The sequence below is a fragment of the Rutidosis leptorrhynchoides genome, unplaced genomic scaffold (genome assembly GCF_046630445.1).
Source record: "Rutidosis leptorrhynchoides isolate AG116_Rl617_1_P2 unplaced genomic scaffold, CSIRO_AGI_Rlap_v1 contig469, whole genome shotgun sequence".
Lineage (NCBI taxonomy): Eukaryota > Viridiplantae > Streptophyta > Magnoliopsida > Asterales > Asteraceae > Rutidosis > Rutidosis leptorrhynchoides.
This window is the reverse complement of record NW_027266701.1, coordinates 13,034-30,202: the sequence shown is the minus strand read 5'-3', so window position 1 is coordinate 30,202 and position 17,169 is coordinate 13,034. Positions and strand designations below refer to the sequence as shown.

The 17,169-nt window shown below is 33.8% G+C and overlaps 3 protein-coding genes and 1 pseudogene across 3 annotated transcripts; 1 reads left to right on the top strand and 3 right to left on the bottom strand.

Moving 5' to 3' along the window:
• Window positions 1-200: 200 nt before the first annotated feature.
• Window positions 201-2,192, bottom strand: LOC139883889 (S-norcoclaurine synthase 1-like). The gene is made up of 4 exons (XM_071867996.1): window positions 1,944-2,192; window positions 1,500-1,747; window positions 527-854; window positions 201-446 (listed from the first exon to the last, which is right to left on the bottom strand). Exons 1-4 carry the CDS (start codon window positions 2,190-2,192, stop codon window positions 201-203), a joined length of 1,071 nt encoding a protein of 356 aa, XP_071724097.1.
• Window positions 2,193-4,149: 1,957 nt separating this feature from the next.
• LOC139883888 (protein LIFEGUARD 2-like) lies at window positions 4,150-5,873 on the top strand. Its single transcript, XM_071867995.1, has 4 exons — window positions 4,150-4,408; window positions 4,501-4,614; window positions 5,399-5,556; window positions 5,667-5,873. The coding sequence occupies exons 1-4, from the start codon at window positions 4,150-4,152 to the stop codon at window positions 5,871-5,873; spliced, it is 738 nt and encodes a 245-aa protein (XP_071724096.1).
• Window positions 5,874-6,332: 459 nt separating this feature from the next.
• On the bottom strand, window positions 6,333-9,060 carry LOC139883892 (VAN3-binding protein-like). The gene is made up of 5 exons (XM_071867997.1): window positions 8,527-9,060; window positions 7,144-7,582; window positions 6,826-7,065; window positions 6,638-6,745; window positions 6,333-6,544 (listed from the first exon to the last, which is right to left on the bottom strand). Exons 1-5 carry the CDS (start codon window positions 9,058-9,060, stop codon window positions 6,333-6,335), a joined length of 1,533 nt encoding a protein of 510 aa, XP_071724098.1.
• Window positions 9,061-12,383: 3,323 nt separating this feature from the next.
• On the bottom strand, window positions 12,384-13,832 carry LOC139883890 (uncharacterized; annotated as a pseudogene).
• Between the last annotated feature and the right edge of the window lie 3,337 nt (window positions 13,833-17,169).

Below are 17,169 nucleotides of genomic sequence, written 5' to 3'. Positions count from 1 at the left end.
TCTGATGGGAGAAGAGCTAGTAGCTTCAAAATTAAAAGATTAATAAATTTCATTGCAAACTGAAAGTGGCTACATGATATTAACGCACCTTAAAGATTTTTTTTAACATTGATGGATGATCAAACAGTTCCGAATAGAGTTGCAGTATTTATTTGACATTCACAAGTTCAATAAACGGTTCCTAAAACGATATCATGGTCTTAGAGTTTCAATTCTTCCAGCATATTTTTGCCATCAAGTTTGCAGCTTAACATCTTCCTTAGATATTCCTGAAATGTAGCTATGGTTTTGTAACGGGCTCTATTATGACCCTTCACAAGTTCCAGTAGAGGACCGATCATGGCTTTATAATTTGTACCGTGAAATGCTGCAATCGATAGCCTCTCCTTTTCCGAGTTCACAACTGCCCTATGCTCTATGCTCTTGTATTCACCATTACTCAATATCTGTTCAATTTGAAAATTAAATTAGGGATACGAGTATGATAAAAAAATTCAAAAGATGGAATATTAATTGTTAATATTACCTCTATGATATCGCCAATGTTAATGATAAATGCGTCGGGGATCGGTTTGATCGGAAGCCATTTACCTTTTTTCTTAATTTGGAGTCCTTGAACATCGTTGACTTGAAGAAGCAAGGTCAATCCAGTGGGATCAGAGTGTGGAGTGAGGCCAACCACTAGTTTTGGTTGCACACAAGGTGGATAGTAACCCATTCTCAGCCCTTGTCGTCCCTCTTCGAACAAGTTTAATAGATTCTTCTCCGATTCGAGTCCCAAGTTCTTAGCCATCATCCTCAATAGGGTTTTCGAAATAGCATACACCTCTGATGAGAACTGCTCAAGAGTTTCTCTGGCAACACAAGATAATTAGGCATTACGTGCATATGCACGTTCAATTAATCCGTTAATTTCTACCTTAATCTCCCTAAACCAGTTCTTTATAACAAAAGGGCTTAAAGTTTCATCCTGGAGATCGTTTACACCTTTAAACTCACCCACATTAATTTATTAATTAAATTTACCCTTTATAAAAAAATAAATATATAATAATAATAATAATTACTACCTTGGTGTCAAAATAGTCGTCTTTTTAGAGATTGATTTTTGCAACAAAAATATATACTTGATTTTTTTATTAGTTTAAGGTTAAAAAGAACATGTTTTTTATGCTATGCCCATGAAAATCTTCTCCTTCTAAGTGAGTGTATCAGGTTCATCTACGACACAAATGAAATGCATCGTAAAAAAGTGTTTTGGCCTAAATGATAAGTGGATCATACTCAAAATTTTGTAGAAGTTAGGTTGATCACAAACTTTAATGTCTAGAAAGGTTATGTTATTAGTCAAAATATAATCATGGCCTACATGCCTTCCTTATCATGCTAAACAATTAGTCTTAGAAACATCCTAATACTAATGCAGAAGAAAAGTGACAGGTAATTACTTAGGACGGAGAGAGTATGTATTTTGATAAGGAAGGAGAACTGGATTTTACATGAAAGAAGATGGAGTGGTCGGCCAGAATCTCAAGTTTCTACCATAAATAGGCTGAGGAACTAGGAAGAGAGAATCAGTCCAATCAAGCTTTTGTTCCTCTGAATGAACAAAGGCTTGTCCATAACCTTCATTACTATTTCGCAGCTTTGCGTAACGCAACTTTTCTTCTAGCGGCAATTTGAAGAATTCCTCCATATCTTTCTTTATTTTATCCATCACTTGTTCTTTAACTCCATGATTGATCAACTGCAGGCTTAGTAAAAAATAAAAATTTATTGTTAAAAATCGATTTTTAATAATTACTCCACCTATTATGAACTAAAAACATGTTCATATGAATGAATCAAAAAATCAAAATATCATCTATTATGATATAAAGTAGTATTTTTCATGTCTATATATAATTCATATATATACATATATATATATATTAATATGTCACCTGGAAGAAGCCCCAGTGTTTACAAGCTGAATGAAGTTTAGCCAATTCATCTTCATGGTCATCTACAAGCTTGCTTAAATTGATCACCGGAATTTGGTGATTGGAGTCGTCGTCAACTACTTGATCGTGCTCATATTCCGGCCGGATGTATCTGAGTGGAACATTATCTAGCAACTTGTTGGCAGCAAGAGCTTGAACATTCTCAACCGGAAGAGACCCGCCAATGTCACCGCTTGTGACCCTTTCCATTATTGTTTCCTGCTCTGTTATCTTAGTTTACTTTGTGCTTTTTTTGGAAATGATCCATATATATATATATATATAAATATATATATATCAAAACCTAATTAACTCTACTTTCTTTTAATTTGCTGCCGGCCCTTTCATAAACAACTTGAAAGAAATCAACTACAAGATCGTGGATAACTATTTGATTAATTATCTATGACAATATGCTTGGAATTATGCGCATTGAAGAGGAGGTCGATCATGTTATACAATAAAAAATTAAAGACATATGTATAAACGTCATATGTATGACATGATCATTGATGGAATTATGTACTAAGGTCAATTTAGGTAGGTGGTCTTATAAAAAAATGGTACTATCTCTATTTTCACTATATTTTGATTAAAATATCATAATATAATTAATTATGTATATTATAGATATTTTTATAAAAAAATATTTTTTAAATATTTTTTTAAATCAAATGAAACATCATGTATAATTTAAAAATATTTTTTTATTAAAATATATTTATTATATCTAATTAGTTACACAATTTAAATCATAACGATATCAAAAGAATCTGGGCCAACTGACATGCCCCTCCTCCGATTAATGTCTCTTTGAGGTTTAATTTTTTTTTTAATAGAAAAAAGATTGTTTAAAAAAAGATACTACTCCAAACGTAATTCTAAATTTTTTCTTTAAAAATATATATATATAATTTTTGATAATGGGTTTGAAGTCAACTTTTTAAATTTGTTTTTTACATTGAATATGTTATCAATTGGGTTTCAATTAAACTAAACACAATTGTAATTTTTTTCCTTCTGAATTACTGTTCATTTCCACTTCATTTGATAATGACAGATTTAAATTCTGTTATTTTAATTTTGTTTATTTTATATATTTAAAATAATCAATTGACTTTCAATTAAATTCTCCTTTTATTCTTAACTTTCAATTAAGTTAAGCAAATGTTAATTCTTCTTTTTTAATTACTTAAATCGATGATGTCAACATCTTTCTAACTTATCCACACTTCTAAGGTTTACTTTACACGCCAAAATCTGGTGATCAAACTACTTTTTCATAAGTATAATTTTGAAGCAAAACTCAAATATGCACTACAATGAGAAAAGCTAGAAGGTACAAAATAGTAACTCAAAAAATTACTACTAGGAGTAATAGATAACGATATTCCTTTTCCTTCGTATATTAGATGATATTTTTGAAGTTATTTTTGTTTTTAAGTAGATGACGTATTTTGAATATCAATATATTTTTTATTTTTTTATCTTTTATTCACTCTTCTCCCAACATAATTAATAATTTTATTAAATAAAATAAATATAATTTATATATTAAAATTGATGATATTAATATATATATAAAGACTCAAAATATTTTTTTTTTAAATACAAAGATAAACTAAATAAATAAAGCTAGAAAACGGTAGAAGAGCTAGGAACCTTCGCATAATGGATTTACTTTAAACAAACTCCAGCTTCTTCCGATCAAAAAGTTCAATATGTGACCTAAAATAATCAATATGTCACGTAAAATAATTTAACGAAAAATGATATCTGACCATTTTTAACGGTACAATGATATTACCGTTTAATAACATGATCGATTAAGAGATATTTTCTTTCAATTTGAAATAAAATGAATATTTTCTTGTCATTAATGTTTAAGACGGAGATAAAAAATTCACTCAAAAGATAATTTTATTTTATGTCAAGTTTATCCTTCCACATCACATACCAACCGTTAAAATTAGAGATTCACGTGTCATCATCATATTCATCTTCGTATAGACTTCTCTCGAGCTTTCTCAACAAAACCGTTTTCCTTCCCTCGTTAAAATCTCGATTAAACCCCTCTCTCTTTCAATCCAAACACGCAAAGTATAATAAAATCAGAAGAAGAAGAGTAACTAAATAAGCTAAGCAATCTCTCTCAACAACAAAGAAGATGTGGACGCAACCGTACCGGAAAAATGATTCCGACGTCGAGGTCGGCGGCGCTAGGCCTTTGTATCCTGTCATGCTCGAGAGTCCGGAGCTTCGCTGGGGATTTATTCGCAAAGTCTACTCTATCATCTGTTTCCAGTTATTGGCTACGATCGCCGTCGCCGCTACTGTCGTCACCGTCCATCCGATTTCAGAGTTCTTTGTTAAAACCAGTGGTGGACTCGCTCTCTATATCGTCCTTATAATCACTCCTTTCATCGGTATGTTTTATATGCTTTTCGATTTTGCCGTCTCTCTCTTTTTAGTTTTGGAGATCGTTTTGATCGGAGATTGTTGTGTTTCGTGATTGCAGTTTTGTGTCCGTTGTACTACTATCACCAGAGGCATCCAGTGAACTATATTCTTCTCGCCATTTTTACTATCTCTCTGGCGTTTGCGGTTGGATTGACATGTGCTTTTACTGAAGGTAAATTCTTATTTGCAATGGCTGAATATTCTTCATTTACATGGTTATGTTGCCGTTATCGGTGATCTTTGGTGAATTCCGGCAGTCTTGTTTATGAATTTTATGGTTTATGCTTATTGTCCTGTCAATACGATGCTAAGCTAAGAACGCTAATGAAATTACCAGTCTGAACATGTTTTTTAAATGCAAAATGATCATGAATGCTTTGACACTTGTGGATACTTTTGTTTGTTTGATCGTGTATTTCATGTCCTGAATGCAACCGTCACCACAGGCTAATATCTGATAAGCTAGATTAACTCACAAAGATGGATCTAGGAAAGTTCACATTGAGTAATATAATGTGATTCATATTGGTAATTGATAGATTATCTGTATGAGATAGTAGATTGCTCTAGCATATGCAATGGTGTTATTTATTAGGGAGTATTAATCTAGTGTAAACGCTTATTGCCTGTTTTACAATCCTAATCGGAGATCAGAAATGAAATTAATATCCTAATCAAGTTTCTTATGAAAAAGGACTATGCTCATGAATGTTTGAACTTGGGAATCCATATGAGAAAGTTATTTGATAAGTCCTCATGAGTGTATGATTATTTGTGATTGGCGATGCAGCCGATAAAAGTGAATGTTGATCAAGAAAAGTTCATTTTTTTTGTTGAAAAATTTCGTCGTTGTCAATTGCCTCGTAATGTTTCCGAGGACATATAATCTCGGCAGTGGTTTTTCTCTGGTTCCATTTTCTGATCTTATTATCTTTCGTGAAATTCTTTGGCAACAGGGAAGGTCATTCTGGAATCTGCTATTTTGACAGCTGTTGTGGTAGTTAGCCTTACACTGTACACATTCTGGGCTGCAAGGAGAGGTCATGATTTTAGCTTCCTGGGACCCTTCTTGTTTGGAGCACTCATGGTTCTCATGGTATTCGCTTTTATCCAGGTAGAATAATAATACCTTTACATCAATTTTAACTTTCTAAATCTCCATGATGGTAACTTTTGTTTTCTGTACTGACAATTAATGTATTATTATTATCTTGATGGATGCAGATTCTGTTTCCGTTGGGTAAAATCTCAGTGATGATTTACGGATGCTTGGCTTCGATCATATTCTGTGGTTATATCATATACGACACAGACAATCTCATCAAGCGTTACACATATGATGACTACATTTGGGCTGCTATTTCCCTGTATCTAGACATTATCAATCTGTTTCTTTCTCTCCTGACCATATTCAGAGCCGCCGATTCGTAAAGTCCGTTGCTACTTTGTTCTTAATAGCTAATAGTGTAAATGCCATTTTCTTTCTGTTTTCGCACATTGTCGTACGTAACTACATGCATATATTCCTAGCTTTTCAAGGCTAATATGATGATTGCCTTTTCAGTTCAATTAAACACGAGATGTGAAAACCACTTATTCTCGTGTTTATAATATGATGATTGCATTATCTAAGATTATAGAACTACTTTGATTCCTGAAAAATGTAGTGTAGAAAAATCTTTTAGCTAGAGATTATACATTGATCGATAACCAACATCTGTTCTCAAACTTTCTACTGCTATTAATCTCCTTTCCATGAAATCCAGAGAATAAGAGTAAGTACTAGTAAATCGACAGAAGACGGATAGGATGTTGTAGAACTAGTTTGATTCCTGAAAATCTAACAAGCTAATTCATTGCCTTCTAAGTACTAATTAGTGACAATTATGTTCAAATCCTCTGCTTTCTTTCGGCCACGATGTAGAGAAGCCTTGAAATTCCCCGAGTCCAGATATCGTACTCTCTCTGGCTACGACATTCGAATTCTACAATGCCTCTCCCTTCTGTTTTCAGTCCAAAGTAACGACGCTGCTCTCCGCCGTCGTCAAACAAGTGTCTTCCCGGCCACGCTTGAATGTCTTTTCGAACCTCCAAAACCATATCTGCCAACCCAAACAACATGAATTATAAACAATTCCTTATTAACAAAACATCATTGGTTTGGTAAATCACTTAGGAAACAATTAAAATCTTACGCTTGTCCTTCTTGGTGATGGTGCCGGCAATATGTTTGCTTTTCATCTTAAGCGTGACATGTCCGTTCTTATTTATATATACAGAAACAATTTTCCAATGGAGATCTCCTGCATTGCCAAATCTCAAATATTATTGAACAAATAGATAATGACCATTTTAACTTGTGAAATAATCCGATATAAATTACCGTTACGTGTTCGTTTGAGAAGCTCGCTTCCTCTAGCGAGAAGCTCCTGATTACAAACTTCAAGAAAATTCTCACGACCAACAAATTCCTCGCTAAAGCTCTGATTAGCAGTCCTGATATGATTATTATGACTAGTCTTTCCACCACAAACGCTTATTCCTTTCTCAACTGGCAAAACTGATGCGATATTCCATACTTCCTTCATTGCTCTTGCTTTCAATGTTGCTGCTCCACGTAGAGCTGTGCACGAAAGTATTTCCTAGAGTTAGATTGCATATTAATAATGTCGACCAAATAGAACCAACCAAGATCAAATACCTGTAGCTGCAGCAGCCGTAAGAGTGACGACGTCATCGTAAGAACGCACGTTGACGGCGGAGCTGACGACAGAGGCAAGATGATCACGCTCAGCGCCCATAGCTTCTGCTGCCTCCACACATTGTGCTGCCACCAATGTGGCAGCAGACGCAACAGCCATATCAGTCTTAGCAGCTTGCTCGTTCTTATTATCGGACGCTGAAGTAGCAGCCGTGGCTGCAGCCATTGCTGCTACGGCAGCAGCCACTGCGGCGACCGATACCGCAGCGTGCAGCTGTGCATTATGAGTTCGGGTTTCTTCTTTCTTTTTCTCCTTTCTGTCCTTCAACCACCTGCCAACTGTCTTTGACCCCATGGGGGTGGTATTTCCGTTATTGCCCCCACTGTTCCGAGGTGTTCTATTGAATAGAGGCTGTACGGTGTTGTGCTTCTGGAAATACTGTATAATTCAACAACATTGTTCCGTAATTAGTCAAGGTACCATTTAACTAGCAGTTTTGTAATCTTTTAGCATTACATTTACAAAATGAGTTTCCTTTTTTTGGACACAAAATGACTTTCAAACATTCATGTTAAAGTATTTGCATTAAATATGGGCAGAAATAGGGTTTGCAGGCTGGTTAAAAATTCAGTTTTTTTACCTGATAGCCTGAGCTGGAGTCAAGAAAAACTTATTTTCAGGTAATAAATTGAAATGACAAGCTGCTTGAAATAGCCAAGCAAAAAGGAAACATATTTATGTATGGGACTTGACATTATCCTTTAGCTATTGTAGTTTTTACCTTCCTCCACACTCGATCAAACATTTAATATTGGAGGCTTCTTGAAATCCTCAAATCATCAAACATTTATTTATGTTACTACTAACCCAGATTATATTTCTACATATTACAGCAAATTAAGATTAAAGTTTGTATTTTTATATCTCCCAAAGAAAAAAAGTTTGTAATTTTATGGTCCCTTTTGGCCTGAATGAGTACCCCATCTTCAAAATGAAATGACTTTTAAGGATTAATAAATGGAACAAGACAAAATTCAAACACCTTCTGTGTACTTTTCCATTGAACAAGGTATACTAAACTTATAGATAAGGAAAAATCCAGAGATTACTTGTCAATACCATTAAAAAAACAATTTAATATGTTGTCACTAGAAAAGTACTCCGTTATTAATTAATCGTAACTTCTTCTATGCAAATTGTCGTTTTTTCTATGCACATTACGGATCGTAACTGCTTCTACATAAATTGTCGTTTTCTTTATGCATATTGAAAAACGACAATTAATTAGAAACGAGGGGAATATTTAAGTAGTTATTTTAGTGCTCTAAATGATTGCATTGCAGCTAGTGAATATAATAATGATGACTGAAAAAAAAAGTTACCTTGACAATGTCTTCATATTCTTCAGATGGAGGGCTCTCTGATTCTAAGGAGCCGCCGCCGCCTCCTCCGCCACCAATGTTTAGAGGTCCACTGCTGTGAGAGAGTCTCCCTGAAGTCAACGGCGAGACTTCCGACTGTGACATGATTCGATCGAGAACTAGCTGTGACGTAGCAGAGGAAGTGAAAGAGAACTCAGACTGAGAATTGGACAACATTTGCTGTAATTCCTCTTCTTCAGTTGTGAAATCTTCCGGTATGGAAGAATTTGCGGTGGTGGTCGCGGCGGTGCAAGTGGAAGAGCCACCAAAAGAGGTGGTGGAAGAAGAAGAAGAAGAAGAAGTAGTAGTAGTAGTAGTTCCGGCGAGAGCTTTGGAGATTTCAAGAGCAGAAGCACTCTTCCAAGACCTTGACAAGAACTCCATTGGCAATTTTGGGCTTTCCGGCAGCTGATGATGAGGAGATAATCCGGCTCCGGTGGGAACGTTGATGTCTTTCCGGCGAGTAGTGTTGATGATCGTATCTCTTTCTTCCATCTTAAAAGTGCAGAGGAGGGAAAATAATAGAGAGAGAGAGATAGAAAGAGAAGACTTTTTTGTATGTTTAAAGTGTAATGGAGGGGTTTTGTGCAGCTTTTAAAGAGGAGGGGTCTTTTTGTAACATTTTTTTTGGGTTAGATTTTGGTCAAATGATGTAAAGTGGGGTCAGAGCTAGCTAATCAGAGATAGAAGGGGGGTCCATGTGGGGTTACAAGATTTTTCTTTTTTGCTACGTGGAATGACAGAGGATTGAAACTCACTTTTTTAATAAGCAAAATCAAAAAGAAAAAGAAATACTAATTTTGATAAAGATACTCCGCCATCTTTAAAGATGTTTTTATTTGTTAAGATGTATTCAAAATTTAATATATGTAGATATTAATAATTATTAGATATATTTTTTTTGAATATATTTAAAAAATAAAACTAATTTTATTCGTAGACAGATTTAGTATCAATTATTTAAATTATTTTATATATAAATATATATAATTTTTAAATTTCAGATGAAAGCAGAGCATTTTTTTTCCCATAGTTTGGATCAGATTGGACAGTCAGCACAAGTATTCTCGGATCATATAATTATTTTCTAAAATTGTATGGATCGGGGGTCCAGATGAAACCTCTATACTATCGATCCATCACAAGTATTCTCGGATTACATAATAATTTTCAAAATTTTTGTGGATCGAATTCGGATGGAAATGGAACGGCTATCCAATCGATCCATTGTCATCCCTAATTGGATTATATTCTTAGATGACATTAATGCTCCCTTTAAATTTGATGAATGCCCACAATTTTGGATGAGAATATTATTATGAAAGAGAGATCCAATCCAAGAGACAATTCTGAGAAAATGCATAGACTAGTTAACAGTTTAGTAGTGACAACACAGAGATTGTAATCGGTGTTTCTCTTAGATTTTGTCTATATTAATGTCTTGTTAACATCTAAGCCCGACAAGTTTTTAGGGTTAAAGACAAAATTACATTACTGAACCCTAATAATATTCTTTCCCTTAACTTAAGCCAAACAACTCATTGAGACACAAAAGCTGTAGAAAGGTCTGTCTTACAGATAGCTTCTGCTAGAATAGGCGTGCCTGGATGCGTCATCATCTCTTTTTCTTCATCTCATCTTCTAACTTCAAAAGCTAAAAAGCCATTTCCACTTGAGAGATGGCACAATTTCTAATTCTCTATATATTTCTTGTATATAGTTCTTGATCTAGTCCGATCTTCGTCATTTTTTCCCTTTGTATAATATGAATCTATTGTCCTTAAAGTTTGTCATTCATAGTGCAAAAAGTTCCCGAAGGTCGGTGGTAATGACGAGCACTTACACATCGTGTGAATTGTACATAACTCTAAAAGGCAATATGATAACATTGCAAACTATCATCTTAAATTATATACCTTCCATATTGTCAATACATGCTTTTAAGCTATCGACACAAAGAATTAGGTAAAAGGAAAATTTTAACATATTTTGATGTAAATTAGGCATAAAACATTATCTATGTTGAGATAAAATAAAAATTCTAAAAAACCATGTATTGTTAGACGGAAGGAGTATTCATTTAAAATGATTGAATTTCAAATTTGTAAAATGGCTCGTAAAACCAAATTTATATGTTATGATATCGTTTATAACTTGACAAACGAATTGTTTCCACCAAGGTGAAAAGTAAAATCATCCTGAATTGGAGAATTTAGCATTGCCACACCTTGAAAATCTCACTCGAAATTATGTATTTATTTGGTGTTTTGAGCATATTTCGTTTTGTTGCAAATACCCTCACGAGGCTTTTTTTTTTTTAAACTAAAAATGACAAAAAAAAATACATTTATCTGTAACAAGACAATTAGACGAAACATGCTCAGAAACAAAACGAGCACACTCATTGGGACTTTGAGAATGCATTATGCTTTAATATAATGCATCAAAAGTGTGAAACTAATATAAATAACCAATAATTTACTTATCATACTAATGAAATAGAGCTTCACTTTTTGTTTTTACATCACCGATCTCCGTATAAAAGATGAAGACATGTCCTTAATTTGATTTGTTCCCTTTTACTTTCAATTATTTTTCCAATTATTTCACACATCACAAACTTTTTCATTTAACATTTCCCTCTCAAAGCCTGTTTTTGTTCAAAGCACTTTCTTATTTTTTTTAAAAAAATAATGATCCTAGAGTTAACTTTACTGCTTAGCTTAGCAACCAATGGGTTTATATTTATAACAAAAGTAAAAGCTGTTTAAGACTTAAACATGTTTAACCAGAGACAACAAGCTCTTACTTAGAGAGTAAAACACCAGTTTAGAAAAAAGTAAAGACAACTGTGATTTTCAGTAAGAGTCGGCAAAAGTAGAAGACTAGGTTGTGAAAAAACATTGGTCAAAGTGTACTAACAACTACTTTTAGTAAAAGTACACATTTAATAACAAAATCAAGCACATGCATGCACTAGTTCAGTGTCTGGGGTTAAATAAGCAAGCACCATTTTTTTTACTTTTCTGATAAAATAAAGTTTTCACTTTTTTTTTTCTTCAAAGTTCAATGGTGAAATAATGTTGTGTTGGGTTTTCAGTGAAAGTGAAATTAATGCAAGTCAAAAAAGGTAGAGCAGGTAAATCTAGCTCTCTAGATTGTTGGCAGAGTGTTTGTTAGTAACCCAACATGAGAGTAAACTGGTAATAAATGTCAAATGAAATAACTTCCTCAAGAGGCAGAGATATTAACATATTACTATTAGTCATAGATGTAGCCATTTAGGGATCATTTAGATGACCGGATTGAATATACCGGATAGTCTAATTTTCCGTTTGAATTGCCCCCGGACTCATGAAAAACGACCCAGTTCGTTTCGTGAAAAACGAGTTCAATTTCCGTTCTCAACCCAATTGGTTTCAGAGCATCTTTGGATTCGACCAGGTTTCGGCTATCTCAATCCAGTGATCCAAATGAAAAACGAGTTAGCACAAATCGGATCCACGAAACCAATCCGATGCTCAATCCTATCATGCAGACGAGCCCTTGGTGTGTTATGAAATGTTGGGATGCAATGCTCCATGAGCAGCTCTATTAGATATCGATAATTTCTAACATGCAAAACCTCACTTCTACAAAGTCTCAAGTCAAATATCATACATTTTCGAAAGAAAAAAAATTAAAAAAGTGTTTTGGTAATGAGTTGAGAATAATCCCAGTAAAAGGCTACAAGTAGCAGAATATAGACAATGATACGATTTTAAAAAACTAGGGATCACCAAAGATTGTGCACCTTACAGTAGACAAAATCTTTAGAGTTATTTTCTATTGGATTGTAAGCCACTCCCACCAAAGTATTGCTAGGTTGTTTCTCGTGAGAATTCTGCAAATGTCATCCTATCCTTCAACCGCGACAAGAGTGGTGGCACCATCTTCCGAATATCTCCATTTTGGTCCTGAGTTGGACAATTTTCCTGATTAAATAGCTCAGACTCCTCTGATATACAGAATGTTTTCGTCCATGAAGGTTGTAAAAATACAACAAAAGTTTCCCCTGCTTAAAGTTTCCAACTTTTCTGGCCGGCAAACGCAATGCAGCGTCGAACGAAGCTTCCCTTGTGACAAGATATCAGCCGATTCCCCAACCTGAACAAGAAAACTTCCAGGAGAGGTCTTCACCATCAAAAATTTATTCTTGCTGGGATTGAAAATTTGCAAATGTGAATGGCCACTTGGAGAAGGACATTCCATATCACCAGATATCGACAACTCGCTTTCCTTCGAATCAGACGACAAAAGAAACATGGGATCAGTCAGAATGGTAAAGATGCCATAGTCATAAGGCCATTGCTGCCATAAGTTAGAATGAATTCCAAACGATCCATCACTGGGTTGTCTTTTAGCTGATCCCTTTCTCCTAATATCTCTCAACACAATCCTATCAGACATCGAATGATAATGAATTAGGCGACCCTAAACCTTTTGCCGATCCTGACTCTAACAAGCTTTGTTCCAGTTCTCTGCCTCCAAGAGCCTTGTCACATACTCGTGCAAGACAAAGTCCTATCTTCATCATACAAAATCCTAGCTCCTTGAAAGCATTTCCAAGATTCTTAAACTGGATATCCTGAAAATTGCTCTCTGTATCTACATAATCTTGGTTCAAACTTGTATCCCAATCCAAATCATCACCCACTTTATTCGATTCGAGAACATCTGAATATCTAAGTTGCATTGCGAAAGACGAGACATTTCTATCTGGGTTCTTTAGAGGAACATCACTCCCCAATTTATACTCCTGTAAAATTTAATTTCGTGCCTAGTGAACATTACAAACTAAGATACATAGAACACATTTATAATCATATATCATATAAACAAAGGAAATTCATGAAACCTAAATGCATAAATGTTCAAATTAAACAAAACCCAGAATTATTACATTCCCCCATAACCAAAAATATGAAAAATTAAGATTAGTTTCACTTACTTACATACATTAAGAACTGTTTGCGATGATCAGGATGAAGAAGAGCGAGGCTGCGAGCAAGAGGGAGTATATTTTTCCGAAGTACAAGTGAGGAGTTGGGGATGCCGATGACTGAAATCAGACCTAGACCATTTGGACCCAGATTTTCCATTATGCTTCTTCTCAATCCTTCGAGTTCTTCATTTTTGATTTCTTCTGACGATGATGATAAGAGAATGAGATCAGAGTACCTGAGCTCGAACGGATTCAATACATCTCCTTGATCGGCTGTTTCCATCTCTCTGTGAAATTCAGGTGGCTTCTGTTCCGCCGTCGCACGCCGGAAACCGCTTTTCTTAAATACTTTGTCGGGAAAATTGGGCCTATTTTAAGGCTGAAGAAGATATGAGTTACAAGGCCCAAATTATGAGCCTTGCTTAATTCATTATTCAAGTTCTAGCTGGGTTTGTTTGGACTGTGGTGTGTAGTTACCCGATTTTGTAATTAGTAGATGTAATACATGTTTGTATAATTACGTAGAAATAATTTTTTTATTTTTAAAATTGTTTGGTTAATATTTTGTAATTATGAATGTAATATTTAATTGTACAGTTGATATTTATAATATTATATTATAAAATATAAATAATATAATAAGAAATATAATAAAAAAAAATTAAACTGTGTAATTATACCGTATAATTACACCAATTCTTATAGGAAGGTTGAAATTGAAACTATGTAATTGGGTCTCCGAATTACATGCAATTACATAAGAACAATTAATTACTTGGCCATCCAAACACTTCAAACTATATAATTATCACCAATCACACGAAAATCTAATTACAGGATGACTTTCCAAACAGAATAATATTCATATTCTTAGTCTTTTACTCTTTTACGATATAAGTTTTGATACTTTTTCATTAAAGCATAGTTTTTTTTTGTTGTTGTTTTTGACACTTTTATTACATTGATCCATCACTTTTACATTGAGAGAAAACCATATTATATCAACTAACACCAGCAAATTAACATCTTCAATAGCGAATTCTTAAACTACTAATAATATTTCTTCATATCTTTTATTGGTGTCATATATATTGACCTCCGAGTAGAGTATCTCTAGTCGGTCTCGTCCGGTTATAAAAAAAAAGTATTTAGTGGTATGAGATGGGTGTTGAGCTCCAAATATGTACAGAAAATTAAACAATAGGGAGTTGTGACTGTCATGATCTAAACCCGCATCGTGACCGGTATCATAATTCATTCCCAACCCAGGATTACGACAAGCCTTAAATTTTTAAAATACAACTAAAAACATAGTAAAGATCATGATTATATTACTATTCACATATAGTTCTCCGACTTTACAAAAATCGACAATACTCTAACAATGTCCAACAACCCACAAGCCAGAGATCGGCAAACCATACATTTTAAGTTCAACCAATACGGATTTTATTGTCTAGATTAAAAGTATACAAAGAGAATATACAAGTCAGTACAAGACTATCTACACAAAAAGAGTTATACCGATAAAAGAAAGACGAAGGAGTGTCTTCAGAAAACGTCCCCGCACGATGGAGCTACGCTAGCCAAACTAGTTCCGCAAACTATCTGAAAAGAAAATATGTATTTTTGGGGGTGAATGGAGGAAAACCACTCCGTAAGTACCAAATATAATACACAACGCAATATAGCATGTCCTAATAAAACATCAACCTAAGTTATTCCCCTAAGAGTTGTAAAACTATCTTAATAATATAATAATCATGTTTCATAAAATGATTAATGAACGATTCCAAATCTCAATCATATGTTCACAAAATTATTTTTCACAATGATATTTTACCATGATAAGTTAAGCGAAAAATAACAAAAGCAAGTTTCAAATCTCAATAAAGCGGATATAGTTTCTTATCGTGGTAATATGTCTCGGCACGTGGTCCTTAGATCAAGTCTAAGAACGAGTCGCCTGTCCTCAATGACAACGACAACAAAGTCACCATACCCTCAATGATATCAGTTTCAGAGACCTGACAATAGATAGCCCTTATAGCTCGCTATACGGTCGTATCCTACACGTGTGCCATACGGAAGTATTTTATCACTTCCTCTCAACAAAACGTTTCAAACCCCATTCCCAAAATCAACTCAACTTTCAATAATATATATATATATATAATCAATGTTTACCAATCCCCAAAACAGTTTCACCGCATCGCATAAAATTTCGATAAATATAATAATTTTGCATTAAAGAAACACCCAAATTAACGGTTTATTAGAAACCGTTATATTATATCGTATATTGTATACGGTACTTACCTCTTCAAAACCCACCTACAACCCAAACGTCTCAACTATTATCGTCCTCCCGATTCCTTTCACCTATAACATTTATCAACATTATAGAAAATCCGATAAGTAACATCTTTCTCATATATCTATACGTGATGCCATGAAGGCAACTAAGTGCTATAGTACAAAACTCGCAGGTAAAATACATAGCATGACATATCAATCTTCAAAATTCTATAAATCAAGCTACAGGTTACCAATTGGTAACTGTTTGAAGCATAATAAAGTAGATACTATTTTCCATACATATAAAATACATGCCATATAGATGAGTTTATCAGTATTAAAAATATCACTCAATACAGTGCATCAGCAGACCAACTACCCAGAATTTACAGATTGACCTTCCGTCACTCGGAAACACTTAGCTCAAGCTATATAACTCCAAATAATAAGATTTTTGAAGCATATGAAATTAGACACACACATCTTTCTAATCATATAAAATACAGATGCTACAACTGAAGAAACCTGAACCAAAAACCACATGAAACACAGAATCTGATTTTTATCGAAACAATTTATCTACTTCAATTCTACAACATATAACTATCCAATTAACCCAAAAACTCTATTAGACACCACACATGCAGATTTCAGAGAGACTTGTAATTCACCAATCAAGAACACTAAAACACATATAAAAAAATTTAACAACAAAAATCAATTTAATCACAACACAATAATTATCAATTCTCAACAAAGACACTAAAATAAAGAGTAATTTCAGATTTTTTCAAATAGATTGAGTTCATACCTCTTCAATTGAGTCAAAATAGAAATCCTTAATTCTCTTATAGTCTTTTTCAATTCTATTAACAATTCCTTTCACTCTTTTTTTTTTTTTCTTCTTTTTTTCCTTCTCTCTTCTCCTTCCTTTCCTTTTCGTTTATCTCTTGTTCTTTTTCTCTCTCTTTTTTTTTTTTTTTAAATTTTATGTTTAACGGTGGAGAAGATAAGTAACAGGACTTTGGCTAAATTACTATTAAACTCTTCAAATTTACTTATTTATTTAAATACTCCCTCATAGTTTAAAACTTTTATAACTAGATCTTTTTGGTTATTTATGTTTTTAATTTTACACAACATTCAACATATCACAACAAATTTTAATTCCTATCATACTTATACTACATGATTATTATATGCATGTGTGCATATATATATGTTATTTTTCGGGATATGGCAGTGACTTTCATCACAAAGTACAACTCAATGGCACACAAATGTGAGGAAGTCTTGATCTTGTTCAAGAAAGACAACATCTT

Excerpts from the sequence above, each read along its gene's own strand:
- LOC139883888 (XM_071867995.1), top strand. The coding sequence starts at position 4,150 with ATGTGGACGCAACCGTACCGGAAAAATGATTCCGACGTCGAGGTCGGC. Across the intron at positions 4,615-5,398 it reads GACATGTGCTTTTACTGAAG|GGAAGGTCATTCTGGAATCT; the intron begins GTAAATTCTTAT and ends CTTTGGCAACAG. Across the intron at positions 5,557-5,666 it reads TGGTATTCGCTTTTATCCAG|ATTCTGTTTCCGTTGGGTAA; the intron begins GTAGAATAATAA and ends TGATGGATGCAG.
- LOC139883892 (XM_071867997.1), bottom strand. The coding sequence starts at position 9,060 with ATGGAAGAAAGAGATACGATCATCAACACTACTCGCCGGAAAGACATC. Across the intron at positions 7,583-8,526 it reads AATATGAAGACATTGTCAAG|TATTTCCAGAAGCACAACAC; the intron begins GTAACTTTTTTT and ends TGAATTATACAG. Across the intron at positions 6,746-6,825 it reads TCTCAAACGAACACGTAACG|GAGATCTCCATTGGAAAATT; the intron begins GTAATTTATATC and ends TTGGCAATGCAG.
- LOC139883889 (XM_071867996.1), bottom strand. The coding sequence starts at position 2,192 with ATGGAAAGGGTCACAAGCGGTGACATTGGCGGGTCTCTTCCGGTTGAG. Across the intron at positions 1,748-1,943 it reads AACACTGGGGCTTCTTCCAG|TTGATCAATCATGGAGTTAA; the intron begins GTGACATATTAA and ends CTAAGCCTGCAG. Across the intron at positions 447-526 it reads ACATTGGCGATATCATAGAG|ATATTGAGTAATGGTGAATA; the intron begins GTAATATTAACA and ends CAAATTGAACAG.